Source organism: Lipophrys pholis (assembly GCF_963383615.2).
Source record: "Lipophrys pholis genome assembly, chromosome: 23".
In the NCBI taxonomy this organism is placed as follows: domain Eukaryota; kingdom Metazoa; phylum Chordata; class Actinopteri; order Blenniiformes; family Blenniidae; genus Lipophrys; species Lipophrys pholis.
In genome coordinates, this window is record NC_137645.1 from 2,733,356 (window position 1) to 2,756,094 (window position 22,739).

The following is a 22,739-nucleotide window of genomic DNA, read 5'->3' on the forward strand; positions in this document are numbered from 1 at the left end:
AGTCAGCCCGTTGAACTTCGTGCAACGCCATTACAGGAGAGTGGAATCATTCGTTGGGGGGGGGGGGGGGCATATGCAGAGACACGCTTTGAGCTCTGGTTCCGCTGCATGCTTTTGTTTTCCCTGCCCCAACCGCGATGCAGTCGCCATGGCAACGCTGTCACCGGGCACATATTGGCATCGCCACGCTCTCTTTCTCGTGTGTGACCGTGGAGCGGACAGCCTGTAAATAAACGTACGCCTCGCATGCGTCTCCACACACACACACATACACACACACACACACACACACACACACACACACACCTCTCCCCAGGGCCGCCACACAAAAGCTCACTTTGAGGTTAATACCGCTCCTCTGAACGCTCAATACCGATAAATTCGCCGAAGGTTTGCAGTTCAAAGAGCCGTTTGTTTGCCTCCGCCGCTCCGTTTTCAATATGCATGAGCTGTTGCTGTGGCGCTCCAAAGAAGACGCTTCAATCCGCACCAACACTGCTAATTGTATAACGTCCTCTTCACACTACATTAAATGACAGTTAAACTCAAAAGTAAAAACCTTCACAGCAACAGTTCTTCTCTGGTTCATTTCTAGTTCGTTTTTTTTTTTTTTAAAACAGGTTGTTTTTAGCAAAAGTCATTATTCTTTTTCCTTTTGCATTGTTTTGAGCTCAGAGACGCACAGCCAAAGACTTTTATTTCTGTTCATTCAGCCCAACTGTGACGAGGTATTCATTAAAACCACAGGACAATGTTTCCTCCTGCAAAGTTTTTGAGGAGCTGATTGATTTTTCAGTTTTTCTCAAACGGCAGGTTTTGTTATATATATATCGTTCCACTCGCCCACCATATGGCCATTTTCACACCGTGTACACAGAACCCTCGATAAGAGAAAGCTCATACACCTCTCAAGGACGTTTGTTTGCTTGTGTTTCTTATACTTATTAGTATCAAATGGTACTTTTAAAAGATCTTTTAATAAAGTGGGCAAATCGAGGGGAGGCAGCTGGGGAAATGTCTCACCATGTTAAACGCTGCAATGATTTACAGATATTGCATCTTCGCTGTGTTTTGGATCTATTGGTACGAAGTCTTAAAAGCATAAAACCCACAGCTGATAATCCACGTGTCATAACAAGCATCCAAAACGACCTGCTTCCCACTAAAGTGCAGATTTTCTATCGGGGTTTGAGTGGGAGCCTAACTACCACACACACACACACACACACACACACACACACGCTGAGCCGCTCTGACAGGTGGAATCATTTATTTACCGGGGGCTCGCTGAGCAGCGTGACCTTTGACCGGACCTCATGCTGGCTGCAGATAGCCGCCTCACCTCCGAGGATCCTGAGGCAGCCGGTCGGCGGGTTATCACACACACACACACACACACACACACACACACACACACACACACACACACACACACTACTGCCCCTGCTGCGCTCTCTGCAAGGCATGTATGTGTATATTTCAATATTTCCACCAAGGATCTTCCTCCACAGCAACAAGAATCATTTTATTCAGATCTATGGAAATTGGACATCTAATACACGTGTTGTTGATAAAGCTTCAGCTTCGAGGGCTGAAGGTTTTTAAATATCCAAACCGTGGTGATTTTTACCTGGTTTCATTTGGAGGATTTGATTTAAATGTAGTTTTAAAATCTTCCAGCTTTTGGAGGAATACTGCATCGAATGATGCAGCAGTAACTTTCCCACTGTGAGAGTCAATACTCATCATCCTGCAAACATTGGTATCGGCTTAATTAAAAATGTTAAAAATGACCCAATGTTAAAGTTATGCACATTTTTCTTTGCAGTTTTAAACTTGTTCAGGTTTGTATGGAAGTTTTTGGTCATGATAAAAAGTGTTTGTTTGAACCGACGGGGTTCATCGTAGTTTTATGGAGTTGTTGGAAAATGTGCAATAAGTTTGTTTTCTCTTCAAATTCCAATATGAAAGATTTTGACGATGCTTGAATTTTGCCTCTAATTGCACGCTCGCCCTGCAGATGAAGGCGCGGCTGCACAAACGTGATGGAGTCGGTTCAAAACGACTCCTCGTGGAATCTGCTGCAAACTAATGAGCTCACTGGAACCTGGCATGTCGGGAAAGCGACGGCGCGAGGGTCAACATCTCCCACGTTTAAGTGACTGCAGTTATAATTACCTACTCCTGAAATATGATAAACCGACGTGTATAATCAGCTCGTGTTGTTTTTACCGGCAGACTTAATTAATGTTGACATCCGGCCGCTAAACGCTGGAGTGAGATGCTCATTAAATGTACAGGTATGTGACACGCGGCAGTTAAAGCAGCACTCTTCCCTATTTTCACTTCGTATTGATCCTGAGAGGCGGACGCTCCAGGTTTTATCAGTCAACTTTAAGAAAAGTTGCGTCGCCTAATTTTTAGGAAAAGTTTTGCTCAATTCACGGCAGGTTTGGACAAAAGCAGGAACATAAAGAGTCATTCTGATTCTGATCGAGTCCAGATGCTTGTTTGAGTGACTGGATTTAGATTCAGGATGGAAGTAAAGTTACTATTTGTTTGGCTGGCAGAGCGACTGGAGGCTGGTGTAACTTCCTCCCGCTCACCTTCTCTATGCGAGGCAAAGCCATCCAGCTTGGTTTCTTTCTGGGGCTTGAAACGTTCCACACCGGCCGTACTCCACCGGCTCCACGAACGACTCCTCGGCTGTGGGACAAAGCTCCAGTTCGGCTGTGGAAACACGAGACGCTCCAGAGCTGATTCACTAAGATCAAGATCAAGATGATCGGCCGAAGCTGTGGGAAACAAAAACATACTCAGAAAATATGTTGATTGTTTCAGCAATTAAGCCATTTCAGCACTTTTTTCTTTTCTTTTTTTTGCATTATAGCTATTTTAGCCATTTTGGTTTTTTCAGTTCTTTTCGCCATTTTAGCTATTTGGGTGTTTTTTTTCTTGTTGGGTGACGTGACGATTTTTATTGCTGAAACAACATTTTATGTAAGAGTCAATGTGACGAGAACAATGTTAAAAAATATATATTTAAAACGCGTATTTATGCAAATATAATTTAGTAAAAGCTACGTGGAGCCACTACAGAGGGTTGAAACCTTTAGAGTGTGTGTGTGTGTGTGTGTGTGTGTGTGTGTGTGTGTGTGTGTGTGTGTGTGTGTGTGTGTGTGTGTGTGTGTGTGTGTGTGTGTGTGTGTGTGTGTGTGTGTGTGTGTGTGTGTGTGTGTGTGTGTGTGTTCTCTCAGTGGCCTCTTCAGTACAAGCTGTGTTATTTACCGGCAGGAGTGCTGAAGCTGCATGTCCTCGGCGGCTGCTGCCATCAGCAGCGACCCTGGTGTGCAGGTGTGTGTGTGTGTCTGGCGGACGAGATAATTACCGGAGGAGGCTTCGCGAGGCGTCCGCTCGGCCTTCACGTCAAAACAGCGGCCCCACGAGGAGCTCCGTCAGCTGAGGGGGAAGACGCCTGCTTTAAAGCGGCGAGGCTTTCTCCTCTTAAACCGAAGCGACAGCAGAGGGCAGGCAGAGCGGCAGTCAGTCTGCATTGTGTCTGTAGAGTGTGTGTGTGTGTGTGTGTGTGTGTGTGTGTGTGTGTGTGTGTGTGTGTGTGTGTGTGTGTGTGTGTGTGTGTGTGTGTGTGTGTGTGTGTGTGTGTGTGTGTGTGTGTGTGTGTGTGTGTGTGTGTGTGTGTGTGTGTGTGTGTGTGTGTGTGTGTGTGTGTGTGTGTGTGTGTGTGTGTGTGTGTGTGTCCGTTACCTTGACAGGTGCAGCATAATGGGCTGTGTGCAGCCTGTTCCAGCCCCGGCAGCTCCTCGCCCCCCCGATGGAAGCCGAGTGAGGGAACGTACTGCAGCTGCCTCCAGATGTTTCCCTCGCTCTGCTCAGATCTGCCTGGAAGTCCAGGAGTTAATGAGCTGCATCATATTACAACTCGGCTCCGGAGCTTCTCCTCTAAAGAGAAACATGTGTGCAGATGTGCGTCGGCACTAATTGATCCCCGTTGTAGAAAGTGACCTTTTGACATCGAGCAAACTCAGATTCCAGCCCCTGAAACGACTGTGACTTTATCATGAGACCTTTTCTGTCGTAATCTTTGCTGGATCTTGTCTTTCTTTCCTCAGTTTTGACTTTGTGACGGTTAATCTAATGATCTGACCCAGGGGTGTCAAACCCGAGGCTCCAATCCGCCAAGAACATTTTTAAATATTTCAAAGAAAATGTAGATTCTTTTTTCCATTTTTTGAACAGATTTCTTAAGAGTAGAGACCCGAGCTGAGAAATCGGTGATGCAGCCATGAAATATGTCAAACTAACATTATAGCCTGAAAGCCATGCTGTCATAAAAACACCCAGAATGCAACAGCGACAGGAGGAGTTCTCTGGATTTCATTAATATTGGTTTCATGTTGAAATTGTGTTCATTTTCAGCAGTAATTGTTGGTTTTTTTTTGTGAAAATATAAACATTTCTATCATGTATTCTCCACAGACGACCACAGGAACCAAACCGTTTCCAGCAGATCCTTCTGGTTCAAGCAGGACCTTCATTTGAATATTTATTGTTGACGTCATTTTTAGTCGATCGCTACCAAAGCACATTCAAAGTGGACATCACGAATGTTCCCCCTGGGATTAGTGAAGCATTCCTCCTTGTCTTCTGTCTGATGTTGGAAAACCTGAATAGCTCGGAGCGAGCCTGTGGTGGTCAAGTGGCCAGAGCCGCGGCGTGCCGGTAGGAAAAGGCAGTTCGCTGTAATTATAATTACCTGAGTCCAAATTGGAGCTTTGTGGTCACAGTGGCCAGTAATCACCAGCAATTAGACAAATTATTGCATCGTAAAAGAGGCGGCCAGCGGTCGTAATCATCCGCTCAGATGTGGGGAAAAACAAAACCGACTTTGACTTTTCCTTCTGCGTCACCGCTGACCGTAAACGAAGAGCGAAGAAGAAGAACGGAGCCACTTCCTGCTCCTGGAAGCTCCGGGTGTGATATTTTTAGCCGCGCGTCTTTGCTCAAGGACGTCGCTGTCGACATTTCATTTAGGTTAAAAAAAAACAAACATCTGCAGTCACTCAGAAGAAATGAGATTTTTCTCTAATGTACAAAGCAGAGCACTCCAACGTAATTTGAGCTCATTTTGAGGGAATAACACTCACCTCCAATCGTCGCTCGTTATTCTTGAAGTGAAGAGGCCGGCGTCTTTAAGAGCAATCTAATTTTATCCTCCAAGTGCTGGAATTGGCTTTCTGTGACCGGACGGGACGTCACTCATGTGGATTTCTATCCATCAGCAGGCGGAGTGACACTTCTATTTATTTATTTTTTCTCTCCTCGAGTGACGGCTGGCCTGGTTTTAAAACCCCGGCTGTGAATCTCATCCTGGAGTCGACCAGCGACAAACCTCCGAGTGAGCTGTGTTTAAAGCGCCTCGGCGAGGTCGCCTGCGCGCCGGCGCCTCCTCTGCAGGATATCGATCGTTTGTTCTTCCGTCTCTCACAAAAGGTTCCTCCGTGGAGACGCGCAATTTCCAGATTAGCCGATCCGCCTGAGAATGGACTCCCCTTGAAGGAGCGAAGAAAAAATCAATGCGTTGAATTGTGATCGGGCCGATTCCTCCGTGTGAGTTTAGTCGCCGGACTGATCCTGTGAGACGCCCTCTCAGCTTTCAAATAAAACCGAGTCTTTCAGCTCCTCGTTGCTTCATGCAGCTTCCAGAAAATATCAGCGTTTGGATGTTTGACATACAAAACACGACGTGAGAAGTGGTAAAACCGCGAAACAGCTGAAACAGGGAAATGGTTTAAACCTTTTTAAAGTAATCCACAATGGCTCCAACATTGCATCTCCAATAGTCAAGTCCATCAGTCTTTTACATTTTTCAAGCGTATTTTGCTTTTGTCTTTTCAGGCAGGTGGTCCTTTTTAAAAAAAGTTATCGTACCTTTATATTCATTACATTCATTATGTAAGTATTTTCTCTTTCTTCTCAGCAGGAAAGGAGGTTTTCAAATTAGAACTTTAACATCTTCATGACATTCCTGATGAAGAATCCAATTGAAACCTGTTGTACAAAACTTAAACCATTAGAACTGTTAAAATTGGCTAAATGCCAAATCAGCTAATGATTTGTTCTTATTTATAAAACTTTCTAAGCTGTATATTTTCCTTATTTTGAAGGTTTTGAGGCTCCGGGTGATTTTTATGTGATGAAATATGATTAAAAGGGCTTTTTTTTTTTTTGTCATGAGGTAAAAGTGTCATATGCTTTTATTTTGACGACCTCTGCAGAACCAATCTATCCCCCTGTGCTCCTCCCGAGGTGGTCATACACCAACGTTGCATTTGAGAAGTGCTCGAAGTGCGTTTGTTAATAAAACAGCACAGGACGGGAAAATGAAACCTGCGTTTGTCTGGCAGAGAAACTAAGGCTGCAGTTTGCAGCAGGTGTTGCTTTGAGTCAGCGGTATCACTTTCTTCACACTCCTCCGACACTCTTACGTAATCCTTGGATTGGAATGTGAAAAAGTTAGTGAAACACCAACCCTGACCTATTTAAGCTGCTTAATGTGCCCGTTCAGTTGATGATATTATAAGCGGGCAGCGGCTGATTTACCAAACATCCAAAATGGCCTGCGAGAGGCTCCGGCCTGTAATGAAGTTTCCTCCATTACAGGCTCTGACAAGCAGCTCTGTAACCTGTTCTGAGGGTGGCCCCAGCTAAATTAAAGCAAATGAGCTGTTATATTTGCTCGTTAGTCCTTTACGATGACTTTGCACATAAAGTTCTGGGGGGGTTTGATGTTGCGCTGACGCACCAGATGTCTTCGACGGTGACCAGATGACTCGCCACGGCGTCAGGTGTCGGGGTGTCGCTCATCCGTCAGGTGTTTGTCGACGCAGTGGTGGTCAGAGTGTCGCCCGACCGACCAGGAAGTGTTTCGTAGACCAGAATGTTGGTCTGGTGGAACCAGTAGGACCTCAGACGACTCCATATCGCCTTCGAACACCAGTGTGACGACGTGTCATTTCACATCGTTGACAAGTTGCTGTTTGGTGTGTCGATTTTGTGGAAATCAACGACTCATCAAAACAACTTGAACCACTGATCCAGTCAGCAACTTGTCCAAACTCACACTAAAAGGAACCCGACTTGGCATTTTGTGTTTGGAGGCTTTGTGCTTCGAAATGTTTCAGTTTGGCTGTGATGCTCCACACTTTCTGTGATTTAAAGTCTGTGTGTTAACTTGGGTTTAAAAACAATATAAATCAAGTTGACTATAAAACAAAGGAAAAGCTCTTTATATTTAACGTGGGTCTCGACTCCAACCAGAGCTTAACTTTCAATGTTTATAGGGCGTTCAGAATGATGCCTTTACAGTCCGTATCCGTGCCGATCTGTTTCGATGGAGCTTGTTGAGGAGAGTGTCGGTAACAATCCCATAACTCTTCACTCGCACGGATCCCGCGAGTGCAAAGGGGTAGAAAAAGGTTTGGAAATATAAGAATGTGAAAGATTTACGACTCTCATCTTGAGACGTACAGTCAATAGAAACAAATCATTATTCTTCAGAAGACAGCGTCTTCAAAACAAGGCAGTGAATCTAAAAAAACTTAAATCCAATTTAGTTAAGATAAAGAACAGGAAGAAAATACAAGTCAGACAAACGATGGTGGAGCTCAGCAGAGGGAGGACACACTCCATGAACCTGCTGAGCTTTATTACCACTTCTCACTGTGGCCGCAGTGAAAACAACCGAAAATATTAAGAACTGAAGCAGATCGGCAAAGCCGAATTGTCTTGACGCCACATTACAGAGCGTTTGCCCCGAGTCGCCCCGCTGCAGATGCTGAGGACCAGAGAGTGTGTGTTCAGCAGAATTGTGCCCTGGAAAATGGAAAAGTGTAAAAAAAAAAAAAAAGGAGCTGAACGGCGCCTTGGCGCCGGCACCTGGGTTCTCCGGAGGCTCCGGCTGATCCACGTCGTAAATACTATAAAGGTTTGACACCTACAGCCTGATCTTGGAAGGTTATTGCTGATTTTTATTTTTTTTCCCAGGCGGTATCAATCCCAAACACCTGGGCTTGTTTCTGTCCCGCCGGAGCGTTTTGTCCTCATCAGCTGCTCTCCAGCGACGTTTAATTTGGGGTGCTGAACGCGCCTCGGCGGCATTAGCATAATGCCAGTGTCCTCCCGGAGCGCCGCTCCCGATGCAGCCGGAATATTGTACAACCGCAATGTCACCCGGTCGGACAGTGGAATGTATTACCTGCATGAATCAAGCTGTCATTTACTATTTATGAGGCGGCTTTAGCATTCAGAGCACAGAGAGCGGTGTGGGGAACCTCAGCATCCACAAACCCACAGGGTTTTTTTTTATTTTTAACCAGCTGGAGGTGGGAGCCTTCCACGCACCCAATTTGACTTTAAAGTCCTTTAAGTGGAGCAAGTTAAAAGCAAACTCTGAAGTTTTTGTGCAAAGCCGCGCTTGGCTGCTTCAGCACAGTTTGGGCCGGAGTCAACGCTGGAGTGGGGCTGGAGCGTCAGGCGCCCGCCTGTGCAGCAGCCAAATCTGTTGGCCGCTATTGATATCCCATTTCCTCCGTCACTTCTAAGCTGCTTTGCATTCAGAAGCTTTCCCAATAAGCCTATAGTGTCCCGCGGCCTGTAGCGCCGGCCAGTTCCTCAGCCGCCATTGAGCCTTTCATTGTCGGCGAAAAACAAAAGCCGAGCGAGCGAGCACCACGCCAATGGAGCGTCCATCTCTGACATTTTAATTGTCCCTCTTTCATATTAGGCGGGATGCAAACCAATTTGGCCGTTGCCGTTAAATTCCCTGCGCATTAACTCCTCTTTTGAACGTTTAGAAGGCGACATAATGGGGGTTTTAGAATTGGCAGACGATTGGAGGAAAAGAGGATCAAGCGCCGGACAGAAGACGGTGACAATAATAAACCGCCTGTTGAGCTTATCGCCCGCCGAGCAGCAGGAGCTCGAGATAAGGTTGGAGTTGGAGGCTGCAGGCGGCTCGTGTCGACGGGAGAAGACGACTCGCGCGACTTTCAGATGCGTCGATGGGCAGTTTGGCGAACGCAAACACTAAACGCAGCGCCGCCGCTCTTATTGTCCGTCTACTGAGCATGTGCAGAACGGTTCGATCCGGCGTTTCAGGAAAATTGCATCCCCCCCCCCCCCCCCGTTTCTATGGAGATGGAGCGTTTTGAAGAAGTTACGTTTTCAGCAATTCCGAACACCGTTGTCATGGAAACGCGCACACACCACGAACATTGTCGCGTAAATGAGGTCTCAGGCTTCAGTTAACTTTTACGATTTCTTGCTTTGTTTTTTTTCTCCAACTCAGGTTTTTCATTGTTTTTATTGATCTCAGTTTAACATAATTGTAGCTCCTCATAGCTTATAAATATAATTTACACTTCTGAGTTTTTACTCCGTTCAGATAGATAGATTTTTTCTAAAAATGCCTTTAATTTATAAAATTGATCCGTTGTCAGTCTACGATGATTGTCAGCACCCGGTGCCTCAGCAAGCAGCTCGGAGTCTGTTCGTTCAGTAATTATAAAACACGTTCCAGAAAATGTGACTTGCTCTGGAGTCACACTTGCGTTTGATGGATATAATTTGGTCCCATGTTGCTTCATTTTTATTTATTTTTATTCCTCATCCGCCGACATGAAAAGCAATTATTTTTTTTTGTATCCTTTCTTCCACCGTTGAGTGATATTTACAGGTCAGGCACTGCTTTCAAACACTATTACCGCGTGGTAACGCCACGATGTAAAGAATTACACGTTTTGACAGCGTTGCTCAAATCAGCGGCGGTTGAACGTCGGGAGACCGGAGGCTGTTTCCCGCTGCCAATCATTGAACGTGTAGCCTGATTGGAAGATGTCAGACCTGGAGCTCGGCGATGATTTATTTACCTCCAGAGGAGTCATGTGCACCCCCCACGCAGCAAAGACGGTGTGCAATGCAGTCTTTGTTTTTCCCCTTCTCAACCCCCCCACCACCCCACGCCCCCGGCAAGGTTACCCTACGCCGCTCTAATGACTGCAATCAATTACAGAGCGCAACATTAAGCGGCAGTGAAACTCCCACTTCTGCGTAGCCTCGGAGCTTTTCCTCTGTAGAGGTCAGTCGATTGTAAAGAGCTGATGAGTCACGTCTCTGAACAGTCTGGTGACCCCTCACGCCCCCCCCCCCCCCCCCCCCCCGCCCCCCCCCAACTCCTTCACCTTCACTCCTCCACAGGCAGAAATGCCGCACCGCCCACAGGTTTGAACCCCCAACAGGTGGAGTGAATAACCTCCATTATTCTCTTATAGCAGTGTCTAAATGCCAAGGGGGGGTGGGGTGTGAGGGGGGCTGTGGAAGCAGGAAAATTGGAGCAAATTGAGGCGGCGAGATTATCGGTGACGGCGTCTCCAGAGCGGCAGGCCTGGAGGAGAGCCAGAGGCGGTTTGAACAGATTATTGATGGCGCTGTCGGTCTGATTGTACGGAAATGCCTCCAACAACATCTGAGTGAAGCAATGTTCTGTTAGGAAACCTCGGGACTGTGCAGGAGACCAGCTGGTTCTGTCAGAACTCTTCACGTTTCTACCGACTGAACTCAGCAGTTTGATGACGTGAGTCTGGAGTGATTCTGCTCCCAGATACATTTATTTATATATGATTTGATCTTGGACTGTTTCTTCCATTTAACTCTAAACCTTTTAGATTCTTCTTTGAATCCTGATCACAGGCCTCAATCTTCAAATTGATGTCGAAAATATAATGTAGTATAATATAAAGTAGCTACATTGATGGACGATAAGGAAAATATAATTGCTCTCACAATCCTGAACTTTTATATTTAGCTTAATAGGAAGGAAATATCTAGACGTGTCCAGTGTGAAGCACCAATTGGTTTATTTATTTATTTATTTATTAGTTCACCAAAAGATTTCAACTCCGTCTACTGTTTATATTCTTGCACAATATTTGTGATGAAAGATTTTTCAACAGTTTATCTAAGACCCACGAGACTCGACGACACTGAAATGAAAAACAGCCGTTTTCTCTCCTCAGGAGTCGCCTCACACACGTGTTTTCAGACACATTGTGGTATAAAGTCCAGTGTCCTGTTTACCCTCCCAGCATCATTTGCATGGTTGCATAACCTGCATCCCTTCCAGCCTCCGGAGGGAGCGACTCCGTCGACATGACGGAGTTCTCCCAGCCTGGCTCGGCCTCGCAGACGACTCCTATGTGGGTGGCTTCCAATCCAAACCTCTGAGCCTTTGTGAGCCAAGGAGCGGATTTGCCTTCAAGTTGCATGGTGTTGATCCATCGGGTTTTCAGGCCTTTCGGGTTTGCTGATCTGGTTCATCGGTTGAATATCATCCTGCTTCACTCGCATATTTTAATCCAGAAATGACTTCTATTTCGCTGATCGCGTCAGGTCAGTTCCAGAAAAACACTCCAATAAATCTTTCATCCCAATCAATATTTCAAGATGTTGAACTTCTGCATCAGGACCTTTGGAAAGCCGGCGGAATAAAGTGCTGAAGTAAGTAGGAACCCGGAGCCTTTTAACGTGTGCGATACATAGATAATGAGCGTTTGACATGCTGATTGGTTCGGGCCGCTGATGGAGGTTACTGCAGTACAGGGGAACTACTTTGTCTCTCTTTCAGCTTTTTAATATTCACAGGTATCACTGATAGGACTTGAGTTGTTAGCGGGAACAATGTTAGAAGGATTTTGGAGCTCTGCCTCACATTGTTAACTCAACTTTTCACGTTACTGTTAATGTCCTCCAATTCAGTGGTTACCCTCACCCTCATCATAAAAACCATGATGGGATCCTCCGGACCGACCTGTGGCTCAGTTGGTGAAGCAGTTGATCCTTCAGTCAAAAGGTTGTGGGTTTGACCCCCATGTCGGCCTGGTCAAACATGAAATTGTGCTTTAGCAAGACACAGAATCCCAAATATCTTGGTAGAACACATCTCATGGCAACTGGCGTCATTTGTTTGTAATCTGGACGAATCTCACATATAATGGACTGTCCTCATGTTGTTTAGTTATTCAGTTTACCAATTAACTAACTAACTAACTAACTAACTATCATTTGTATATATACAATTAGAACAGTTGTTCTGCACCACGGACGGCCAACTTTTCTATTCCTGAGGGTTTCAAAAATTCCCTCTTCACCTCCAGACGGCCAAACTACGACCAGACGATTCTTCCATAAAAAAAGCATTGGAATTATTTCAACCAATTTTTTCTAATGAATGTTTTTAATAAAATTTTGATTTATTACCGTCATTAGAGAAACCAGTCATGAAGTCATCCATGGAATTTGGCCTGCCTGTTCCAGAGAGTCGGTGTCGGGTCTGAATCTGGTGTTTACCCACTTCTGAAGTAAACCCTCACTTAAAGAAATATCAATAAATAATCCTTCTGGACCAACCTTAACAATCAGTAAACATTTGAAAAGTCTGAGCCGCTCTGTAGTTTTAGTTCAAAGATGCCACACCGATCACTTTCCTTGGTACATCAATATGAGATACCGAGGACCAAATTGTGACTGAGCAGTTTTCACACCAGAATATATTGGAATTATTTCAACAAATCTTATGAAATATAGTAATTATTTTTTGATTTATCGCTGCCATTAGAGAAACCAATAGTGTAGACATTGATGGGAATTGGCTGGCTTGATGTAAAGAGCTGCCAGTTGTCCGTGTCTGCTCCGGACTCACTGGACGTTCTGTACAATTTATCAATAAATCAGATATTTGTCATCACTAGAACCGGGTCGGGAGCAAAGAAAGGGTTCAGCCAAGCAGAGCCGGACACACCCAACTTTGAATCATTTCTGTTATTGCAAAGCTCGCTGTCTCACCTCAGTGAATTACTTTCTAACCGGCCAACCGAAAAGTGAAGTGAGAAGCTTGAAACGGCCCAGGTTGGTCTTTTCTGACGGCCTGAAATATTGATTGAAAGTCGATCAGTGTGTGGATTGGGGCAGCGCTGAGATTTGAAGAGATCCTCCTGCTGCGGCGAGCCGCCCTTCAAGGAGTGGATAAATGTTAGATGGCTCTCGAGGAGCCGCCGTCGGTGATCATAATGTGAAGTCTTGGAAATCGCTGCGCGGTGTAATGGGGCGGCGACCGGCACGGCGGCGGAGCTCGCTAAATTGACTTCCCCGCGGGGAAACGCTCAAAAACATTTAGCCGTGCAACATTTCTTCAACTGGAGGTTCCCCACCAGTCTCTCTCTCTCTCTCTCTCTCTCTCTCTCTCTCTCTCTCTCTCTCTCTCTCTCTCTCTCTCTCTCTCTCTGTGGTCCGTCACTGCTGTCATGACAACCACTTCAGATTAGTAGATCGTTAGCAATAAGTCCTGTGAATGGGAATGTAATAATAATAGTAATTATTACACTTTTCCCCCTCTCTCTTGCTTTTCACACGTTAATGCCTGTTTTTACTGCCGTCTGGTATTTGAGGTCTTTCATCGGCGTGTTTTAATCAGCGGGGCAGTCATTGTGAGCCGCACAAAGCAGCGCCGGCTCTTCAATCCTATTCTTAGACCCTCCTTTATGATATTAACATGGCAAGCAGTTAATTGGATATTTTTCCACCAGCGTTCATCACAGAATGTCTTTTCATCGGCAGTCAAGAGGAGAAGTGGCGGCTGTCATGCGGAGCGCACTCGGTCTGTGGCGCTCAGAACAATGGGCACAAGGTGTCTGATTTCTACAGTCTGCTTGTAAATCAGTTGACGGAGCCTGGCTCCGAGTCGCCCATTCAAACTGTGGCCATGAGTCAAAAGTAAGAAGATATTTTAAAGTTAAATGCATCAACTGGCAGATTATTATTATCAGATTAGAAGATACTGTCAGGGCCTCCTCCACCAAAGGTTGTTTTTAATGATTTGAAACTGCTTAAACCAGCTCAATCTGCTGCTTTTATTGTGGTGGGTGGCACTTCCTCAGCTGGCCTCCCACAGCTTTTATTATGAGATATATTCTGTGTTGCAGCTCTTCGTAGGTGGTATTTTCCGAACCCCGAAGTTGAACAGAAACTAACTTATGCAAAAAACTGAACGAATGTCAATCAATGCATTATCCTTCAAAACACACACCGATTTGAGTGCAATTTTAGAAGGATTTATGCAGGAGCTTAATAAATCAGGAAACTGTCCTAAGTTTTACTGAGTTATCAAAGTTACTGCAACACCTGCATAGATTAATCAATTTCAATCAAATGTGCAGAATAATCCAGGATGACGCCGGCGGTATTATGTCGGTGACAGCTGATGCTTTTATCAGGTTACCCAACTGATCTGTGTTTGATCAACACACATCTCAGGACGGGATTAGATGAATCCTCGTACTGGAAACATGCTGCCACCGATGAAATCTGAAAGTTAAATCCACAATTTTTATTCACGCAGTTTTGGTTCTCGAAGAGGTCCAGGGCCTTTTGGGAGGGACTAGAGCTTACAATCATATGCAAATAGACATTGAAATATATAGTATTTCAATATCCATTTTACTATTTTGAAATATTTAAGTTGTCTTAAGATTTTATTTTGGCAGTATATCTTATCTTCAGTGGTTTTCATTTGAGATTTAACATTCTTTTTCACCTTTAAACACTTTTTTTTTTTCATCAAATCTGTTCAAGTGATGAAAGTGTGACTCCACTAAGAGAGAACGCATGAAATCTGAATTCGGTTGCCAGTTGATTGGGAACATTTAATCGTAACTAATGCAGCCCAAGTCCTGTAATAAATTGATTTGTTCTGCTAAACTAATTCAGAGAGGCACTTCATTTGATGGTAATTGCACCTCTGATTGGATTTACATCACAGTTTTCTGGGAGATATTTATGATATTTTATCCCCTCTGTTTAAAGTTTTTCTTTTTCTTTTCAATTCCCAATCTGGTCGGATCAAACTATCGTGTTTAAGTGTTGGACGTTACTCATCAAACAGTGTCAAATGTGACTGAAACTTTAAAGCCACGTCCAGTTCAGAATGACTAAAGCAGGAAGTTGATGCGTCGACTTACAGGGACCATGAAGCAAATCTGTCCCATCTGGAGGTGCAGCGGTTTGTACTCTCTGCACGAGTGTTTCCTCCTGGTCCACCTCCTCATCCAGACTTGTCCTGGTCCTGCACACTGGGGTATCGACACATGAAGGAAGGATCCATCAATAGTGCCACGTCTTTTCACCGTGGTAAATTAGCTTCTCTTAACCACAGATGATCAGTGGCATCACCGCATAGCTGCTGCTGCAGCTTTATCACCGTAATTCCATATATATATATTTATATATTAAAAAAGAAAGAAAATCCCTGATCCCGAGCTCTGATATTCACCGTTGCTTCTGAGCACTAATCTAATTCGAAGCGACACGGCGGCATGAAATGATATAGCCGTCTTTCAATTTACTCAGAGGGGAAGTGAGGTCTCGGGACTCCGTGAGGTGCATCGCCAAGGAACGGATGTCGGCTGTTCCGGGATCGGGACGAATGAGCGTAAAGTAGTTTCAGAGGATTAGCGGGTCCAATAGACCCTCCTGGAGGCCAAGAAAACAAGCCGACGTGCAGGCGGGGGGTGGGGGCTGCAAGCAGGCAAAGAGGGATGGATATGATGATTTTGTGATTTTTGTCTGAGCGAGGGAGAGCAGGAGCGGTAAGGGAGTCGGCAGCGATCGAGTGCCTTCAGAGAGATGGATGGTGGCAGAAGCCGTCAATAAGTTGGAGACGAGGAGTAGAGCATCGGCAAAAGCCCGCCGAGAAATAATGACGAGGTGGAAGTGGGCCGGGGGGCGACGCGAAGACAAAACTGAGAAAAACAATCTCGAAAAAAAAAAAAAAAAACGGGATTAGGAAGGAGGAGGGAGGCAGTGAGACATATAAAGATGGATCAAGTGCCGGCTGGAGTCGAGGAGGGGAGAGTGATTGAGAGGATAGAGACGGAGGAGGTGTGGAAAAGCAGCCATGATGAGATGGATTCTGCTGGACTGTGAGATTGATGACTCCTGGTTCAGAAAGAGAGGGGAGGAGATGGCGTGGAGGCAGAAGGGACCGCGGCGTTTGAGGAATAAGAGAAAAGACCTGATGAAAAGACGCCATCGCCAGGCAAAATCTGGAGGCCGATAAAAGAGCGAGTGGCGCTTATCAGGGCGGCTCCATCTTTAAACATGACTCCAGAAGAGGAAGCATCTTTGCACAGTTTCTGTATCTCTAATAGAATCTGTACCACTTTCCTTTTTTCGCTTTATCATCAGTTATGCATGATAATGAAGAAAAAGAAGTATTAGCCTCAGAAAAAAAAAAAAGGTCTGCCGCTGCAACAGCAGAGATTACGTCGGGAGCAAATAAAAAGTCTGTTTGTAAGCACGGATTAGGCTTGGCTTGGCTTTCAGGCGCCCAAAATCCTGTGATCCGGTTCTCCATCACCGCCTCTGAATGCTCGCTGACATCTAAATCTATTCTATTAATGCTCCACGGCGAGGGTTTAGATGTGTCCCCATGCCCCGAGTCAGGGCGTCCAATTAGAGCGCTGGCTGGAAAAGTTGTCAAAGTAATCAAGAAGAACTGTTTCTCAAAGACGGGCTACTAATGGAAGTAAAAGTTCTCGGACGAGACGCACACAAAATTTAGTTTACAATCATTCTCTTGATAAGAGCAGGTGAGTTAAAAAGTCCGGTCGGTCGGTCGGTCGGTCGGTCGGTTGAGAAAACTGAATAACCTTCATTTTATGCCTTTTACAAAGTCCAATGCGATTTATCCTTCAGGACTCGACAATAAAGCAGCGAAAGGAAAAAAGATGAAACTCTCCTGAGAAGTTTTGTATAATTTCCCAGAATTCACTGCTTTGACGTTTTCGATTGACTTTGACGGTGAGGATTCTAATTGAGGGATTTTCCTTGAAAACTTCCTTCCAGAACCATTTGTTTATTTGATTTTTTTTAGAGTGAAAGAAAAAAAATCCTCCTGTGGAAAGATCCTCTTCCTGTTTAAATCTCAGGCTGGATGAACTGAGCGCTTCCCTGAAGCAAGACAGCAAGTCTGGATAAGAATAACTCCGAGTTCATATCGGTGCTGCTAATAGCTGCACAATCTGTTGAGAATGGATGAACGCATTGCACACAGTTCAGTTACTCTTCTTGTAATTAGGAATATCATGGATGATTTTACCAATGGAAATAGATGTTGAAGTTAAATTTAGGTCCTTTTTTTTTTTTACTTTGAATATTTTCTTCTCGCATTGATTGTCTAATTTAACAGTCATGATTTTGTTTTCTCAACTCTTTATGTTTTCAGCTGCTATTTGTAGGAGTTCTGTCGACTTTCTGTTTGTGTTTGTTGGTTTCTGTCTGCTTGTTTCTCTCTGTCACGGCTGGAAGATGATTCACAAGCAACATTTGCTCAAACTTTCTGGCTTGAAACAGAAACATGACGTGTGTTTCTCTCTTGCTATAAATTTGACATTATAAACACACCAGGCAAAAAAAAAAAAACGACACCAGACTTTTTTTAAATAATTATTCAAATAAGATCATCTTGTCCTGGTGGAGCAGCTCTGAGTCTGTTCCAGCGGGTATAAGACGGAGACGAACAGCGTTTGGAACCAGAAGCAGTGGAACGTTGAGTTTTTCTCTCCTCTCGAGTGCAGCCGCTCCGATCCGAGGCGGTGATGGAGTGATGGGAGGGCGGGCGGTGGCACGCCGCCGCCGGCGCTGATGTTATTGGCAGTAATGAATCGGGAGAATAGAGGAGTAGAAAGTGTGGTAATGTCTGTCACATGATTAAAATAAATATTGGAAACATCGTGCCAGGAGTCACATGCTGATCTTCCTGCTTCTGTTTCAGGATGTGTGTGTGATTTATGCATGTTTGTGTCTTTTTTCTTGCAGTTGCTGTCACCTCCTGTGAGCTGAGATGGGACGGCTGTGGACACGATAAAGGATCTCGTGGTTCCGTCTTGATCTGAGGCCCGACACTGGACAACAGAGGAGTCTGTTACCCCAGATTGATGTCAGCCGTGTTGCGGAGGCAGCCTCAAGCTGCGGCGCCGATCAACCCATGGAGGCACGCCTCTGCTTTTCCAACCGTGCTGCCGCCGGCGAGGCCCGCCAAGTGACCAGCAATGCCTTCTAAGGTTTCCTGCCTGTACCTGTTGACGGTGGTTTGCTGGGCGAGTGCTCTGTGGTACCTGAGCGTGTCCCGGCCCTCCACGTCCTACGTGGGCCAGATGAACATCCCCATCCGCCAGGTCAACAGGGCCGGGAAGAACGGCACGTTCAGCAACGTCCGCACGCGCTCGCTCAACCCGCACGACTTCGGCTACCTCATCAACGAGGCCAAAAAGTGTGAGGCCGAGCCCCCCTTCCTCGTCATCCTCATCAGCACCACCCACAAGGAGTTTGACGCCCGGCAGGCGATCAGGGAGACGTGGGGGGACGAGAGCACATTTGCCGACGTGCGCGTGGTCACGCTCTTCCTACTGGGCCGCAGTACCGACAACGTCCTCAACCAGATGGTGGAGCAGGAGAGTCAGATTTTCCACGACATCGTGGTGGAGGACTTCATAGATTCGTACCACAACCTGACGCTCAAGACAATGATGGGGATGCGCTGGGTGGCCACCTTCTGCGGCAAGGCTCAGTACATCCTCAAGACGGACAGCGACATCTTTGTCAACATGGAGAACCTCATCTACACCCTCCTGAAGCCCACCACCAAGCCCAGGAGGAGGTACTTCACCGGGTACGTCATCAACGGCGGCCCCATCAGAGACATGCGCAGCAAGTGGTACATGCCTCGGGATCTGTACCCGGAGAGCAAGTACCCGCCCTTCTGCTCCGGCACCGGGTACGTCTTCTCGGCCGACGTGGCCGAGCTCATATATCAGACGTCGCTGCACACCCGGCTGCTGCACCTGGAGGACGTGTACGTCGGCGTGTGCCTCCGCAAGCTGGGGATCCACCCGTTCCAGAACAGCGGCTTCAACCACTGGAAGATGGCCTACAGCCTCTGCCGCTACCGCCGCGTGGTCACCGTGCACCAGATCTCCCCCGAGGAGATGCACCGGATCTGGAACGACATGACGAGCAAGAAGCACCTCAAATGTTAGCAGGACTGAACCCGGAGGAGGCCGACGTCTTCGTACGTCAAACCTGCTGGGATTCGTGGAATTCAAGCATCCGGGTGCTGATCCCTTGGCGAGGATTATCCCCAAAGCAAATTCCTTGATGATCTCATTTGGCGCCAAGCGAAGGTGTCGGATTACGGCTCACTGACTCACAAACGAGGCACAAAATTAGAAACGTTTTTCATAAAAAAGTAAAAAAAAAACAAAAAAAAACAGGTAATAGTTGTTGTCGACTTGTCAAGGCACAGACCCCCCCACCCCCGAATTACCTGAAATCAGAGGCCGACACACTCGTTGGAAAGCTGCTCTGATTATGAATGTGCTCCATGTATTTTCAGTTGTACTTTCTGAAGTAGGTGTTACGGTTGGATGTACCGCCCGGCGTCACGGTGGCGCTCCTTTCAAACACTGTGTCGACTCGCGCTAGATTCTGATGCTCGTATTTTCTTACAACAGATCTCTGTCTTTGTGCAGCCAGGAGAAAAAAGACAAACTGTAAGGCAGTAAGCGAAGATGCCGGCTGCTTGCATTCCCAGGTGAATGTAACTGGTGAGGATGCGTGAGGTGCAGGTGTTTGTCTCAGGCTCCAGACTATTATATTTTCTATTACTTGAACAGGAGAGCAGACGCACTGTAACAGCAGTCCCAGTGTATGCGGAGGAAAAATACAAGAGTTTCGAGTGCTTTCTTCTTTTCCATTACTTGAGATTAAATAAAGCACTTTTTTAAGATTTGATATTGTATTTATTACAGAAAACGGTACGAGGGTATTACTCTACCTGAGTTAAAGTTGATTTACTTCTTCATCATCCCTGCAAACGGCTTCTTCCAACCGAAAGCCAGAACCGCCGCCAAGAAACTGAACGCTCCTTGATTGGCGGCTGAATGACTGGATGCAAATTGATTTCTGTGTCAACACAAAGTTTATTTTGTTGTTTTGATTTTTTTTTTCCCGTTTTCAGCCGGGAGTTCTGCGAGATGTGTCTTGTGTCGGTAGAATCCTCTCAGCTCGTCCAGGGAAATCAAAACAATCATTCATTTTGAGCGCGTCGAAGATGAAACTGGCTGTTTTCATGGTGAAGTGAATGATTGAATAAATAGAACGCTGACCGACAGCGCCAGGAATTGCACACAGTCATTTTACACATAGAATTGCTTGTGAATGGAGGTCACAAAAATCTATGCACGTATATTGAAACCTGGAGTCACTTCACACATTCTCTTTCCTTCGTGGTTCAACGTGGGTTTTTCAGTGATGGTAGGAAGAGCAACGAGACATTGCAGTTTCCTCCAGAGGTTCCTGGGTTGACCTCCAGGCCTCCAACCAGTAAGAACAATAATCCAAACAATCCAAAACCTTCATCACTACATACAAATTATCTCCTCTCGTCAATCATGAATAACTGATTCAAGTCATGTAAAGCTTGAGTGTGCAATAACCGATTGGAATCTGTTCAATTCAAACCAGTATTATGACGAAAAAGGGATAAATAAGAACAACCTTGACTCATATTGACAATCTCAGTCTGGGAAGACGATATGAAATATTCTGGCTTTGTTTGAAATTAAGCAGGTCGAGAGGAAGAGCAGCAGTACAGCCGTTTACAAGGCTTCGCTGTTACACAGAGAGCAGAAATGAAGTATTGATCTGTTCCTTTGTTCTCCCTGGAGGTCGAGAGCTGGGCCTCTTCAGCATCCAGCCTGTTGATGTGTAGGAGTGTGTTACAGCCAGCGTGAACAAATAGGCAGGATTACTGTGCTGCTGCAGCTTCCTGTACCTCCAGGTAGAGCGTCAAAGCTTCTGTTCCAGTGGCGGCGGCGTTATCGTCACCGCCGTCCGAGGAATCTGTAGCGCTCCCGCGGGAGAAAATGAAAGATGTGGAAGGCGAACGTGGAGACGTGGGCAGCGCTCGGCGAGGCTCGGCGAGGCGCCTCACTCCAACAGCTTTATTGGCAAACCTTGTGAGAGCTCGTGGGCAGCAAACACACCAGCGCTCCCGTGCTGCTATTCTTCATCACAGAACCCGGCACGGCGCCTTCACGTCCCTCTTCATCACGTTCCGCAACGGTTCCTGCAAACTGTGTAATTGGAGCGATTTCCAACGCGAGCCAGTTGGTCGGCGTCCAGGTTTATCGTGTGGAGGAGGGCGAGTTCATCCCCCAGCAGCGGCGGGACGCTATCAGTTAATGGCTTTATTCTCCACCGGAAAATGCAGCAGCATCATTTGTACTACACATGTGGAATGATTGTTACTTGCAGCTTCTTATCCACAGTGCTGCGTTTTGCATTCCACTGATCACCCCCTGCGGCACACGCAATTTGATCCAATATGCTGAGTAATAGAAAGGCTGCTCTGTAATTGGCCAAACAACCCGGCGGTGGAGTGTTTAAAGGGCTAAAGCTCGGGGAAAATGAAAAGCGAGTGATTATTCCGAGGCTTGTGGTAAATGAAGCTCGTAACGAGCGAGGCGGAGTGCGAGGCGATTGGGAACGCTCAGATTTCAAAACAAAGCGTAGGAATAAAACCCCGCCGGGGAGACGGAGACAACCTCTGTGTGGAGTCGTGGTTAAAACGACCGGAGGCAAGTTTCTCCGGATTGTCTCATGAAAACACCCAACCGATTATACATATTCATACTATGATGCCCAAGCGCTTTCTCCCCGGCTCGGCGTGACCCCATCACGACCTGTTTCCTTTGAGGAGGAGACGATGTGTGTTTTGGAGCAAATAGCCGTAGAATAAATAAGGCGTGGGGCAATCTGCCATCTGTGTTGTCGGAGATGCACCAAGGTTAAAAGAAAGGGCTCGCTGTGAGCAGCTGGTGCACCAAACTCAGTCCGACAGAAGAAGCAGCCCTCAAAGGGAGAAAACAATCCGGAAATAAAACAAAGGCTGACGCAGAGAGTCCAGCTTTAATCGTATGAAGACCATTTTTAGATATTAAAACCACTAACGTATCGGCTGAATTTTAGTAGTTGATCATATTCAGCCTGATTTGACCTCAGTTGGACCTTTCAAATATCTACAACTCCACATTCTCCCAGTTATTTTCATACTTTCTTTACAACGTTTTAACCAACATGAAATGTCTTTGATTAAAAAAATGTCTTAAAATTTTTCACATTTGCGACTTCTTGGATTCGGTGTTGCCGTGCAGTCGAGAGCATCGTGGGATTTATAAAGTCATGCTGTGCTTTAGTAGATTTTATTTTGTGACAACAGGCCTGACAGATGTTCTTCATCTGGGTTGCTGGGGGTGATTTAGATACTCAAAGTCATGCAGGAAGAAGGGTTTTTTTCATGGCCTACATTTTTCTCAAGAAACCATGAGATCTGAGTCCGCCTGCTCGTCGAATGGATCAACTGTGGTCCTATAATGCTGACTGGGTGACGCCAATAAAAACATCCCTTCAACACATTTTAACATGCAACATTTTTTTTACTAGATAGAAACTTGCTCACGTGAAGGACCTAGTTCAAAGAAGCGCACAGCGAGGGGCCTTCATATTTCATTGCTATTTACCGAGATTACACAAAGAATTCAGGCTGGATT

General features: G+C 45.9%; 1 protein-coding gene across 1 annotated transcript in view; it reads left to right on the plus strand.

Moving 5' to 3' along the window:
* Positions 1 to 20,298, plus strand: part of LOC308127512 (beta-1,3-galactosyltransferase 1-like) — a 91,008-nt gene extending 70,710 nt beyond the window's left edge. Inside the window, exon 4 of the mRNA XM_080492606.1 lies at positions 17,947 to 20,298. Coding sequence (XP_080348732.1) covers positions 18,180 to 19,166 — 987 coding nt within the window. The 5' untranslated portion in view covers positions 17,947 to 18,179 and the 3' untranslated portion in view covers positions 19,167 to 20,298. The remainder of the gene's footprint in view (positions 1 to 17,946) is intronic.
* Positions 20,299 to 22,739: the final 2,441 nt, after the last annotated feature.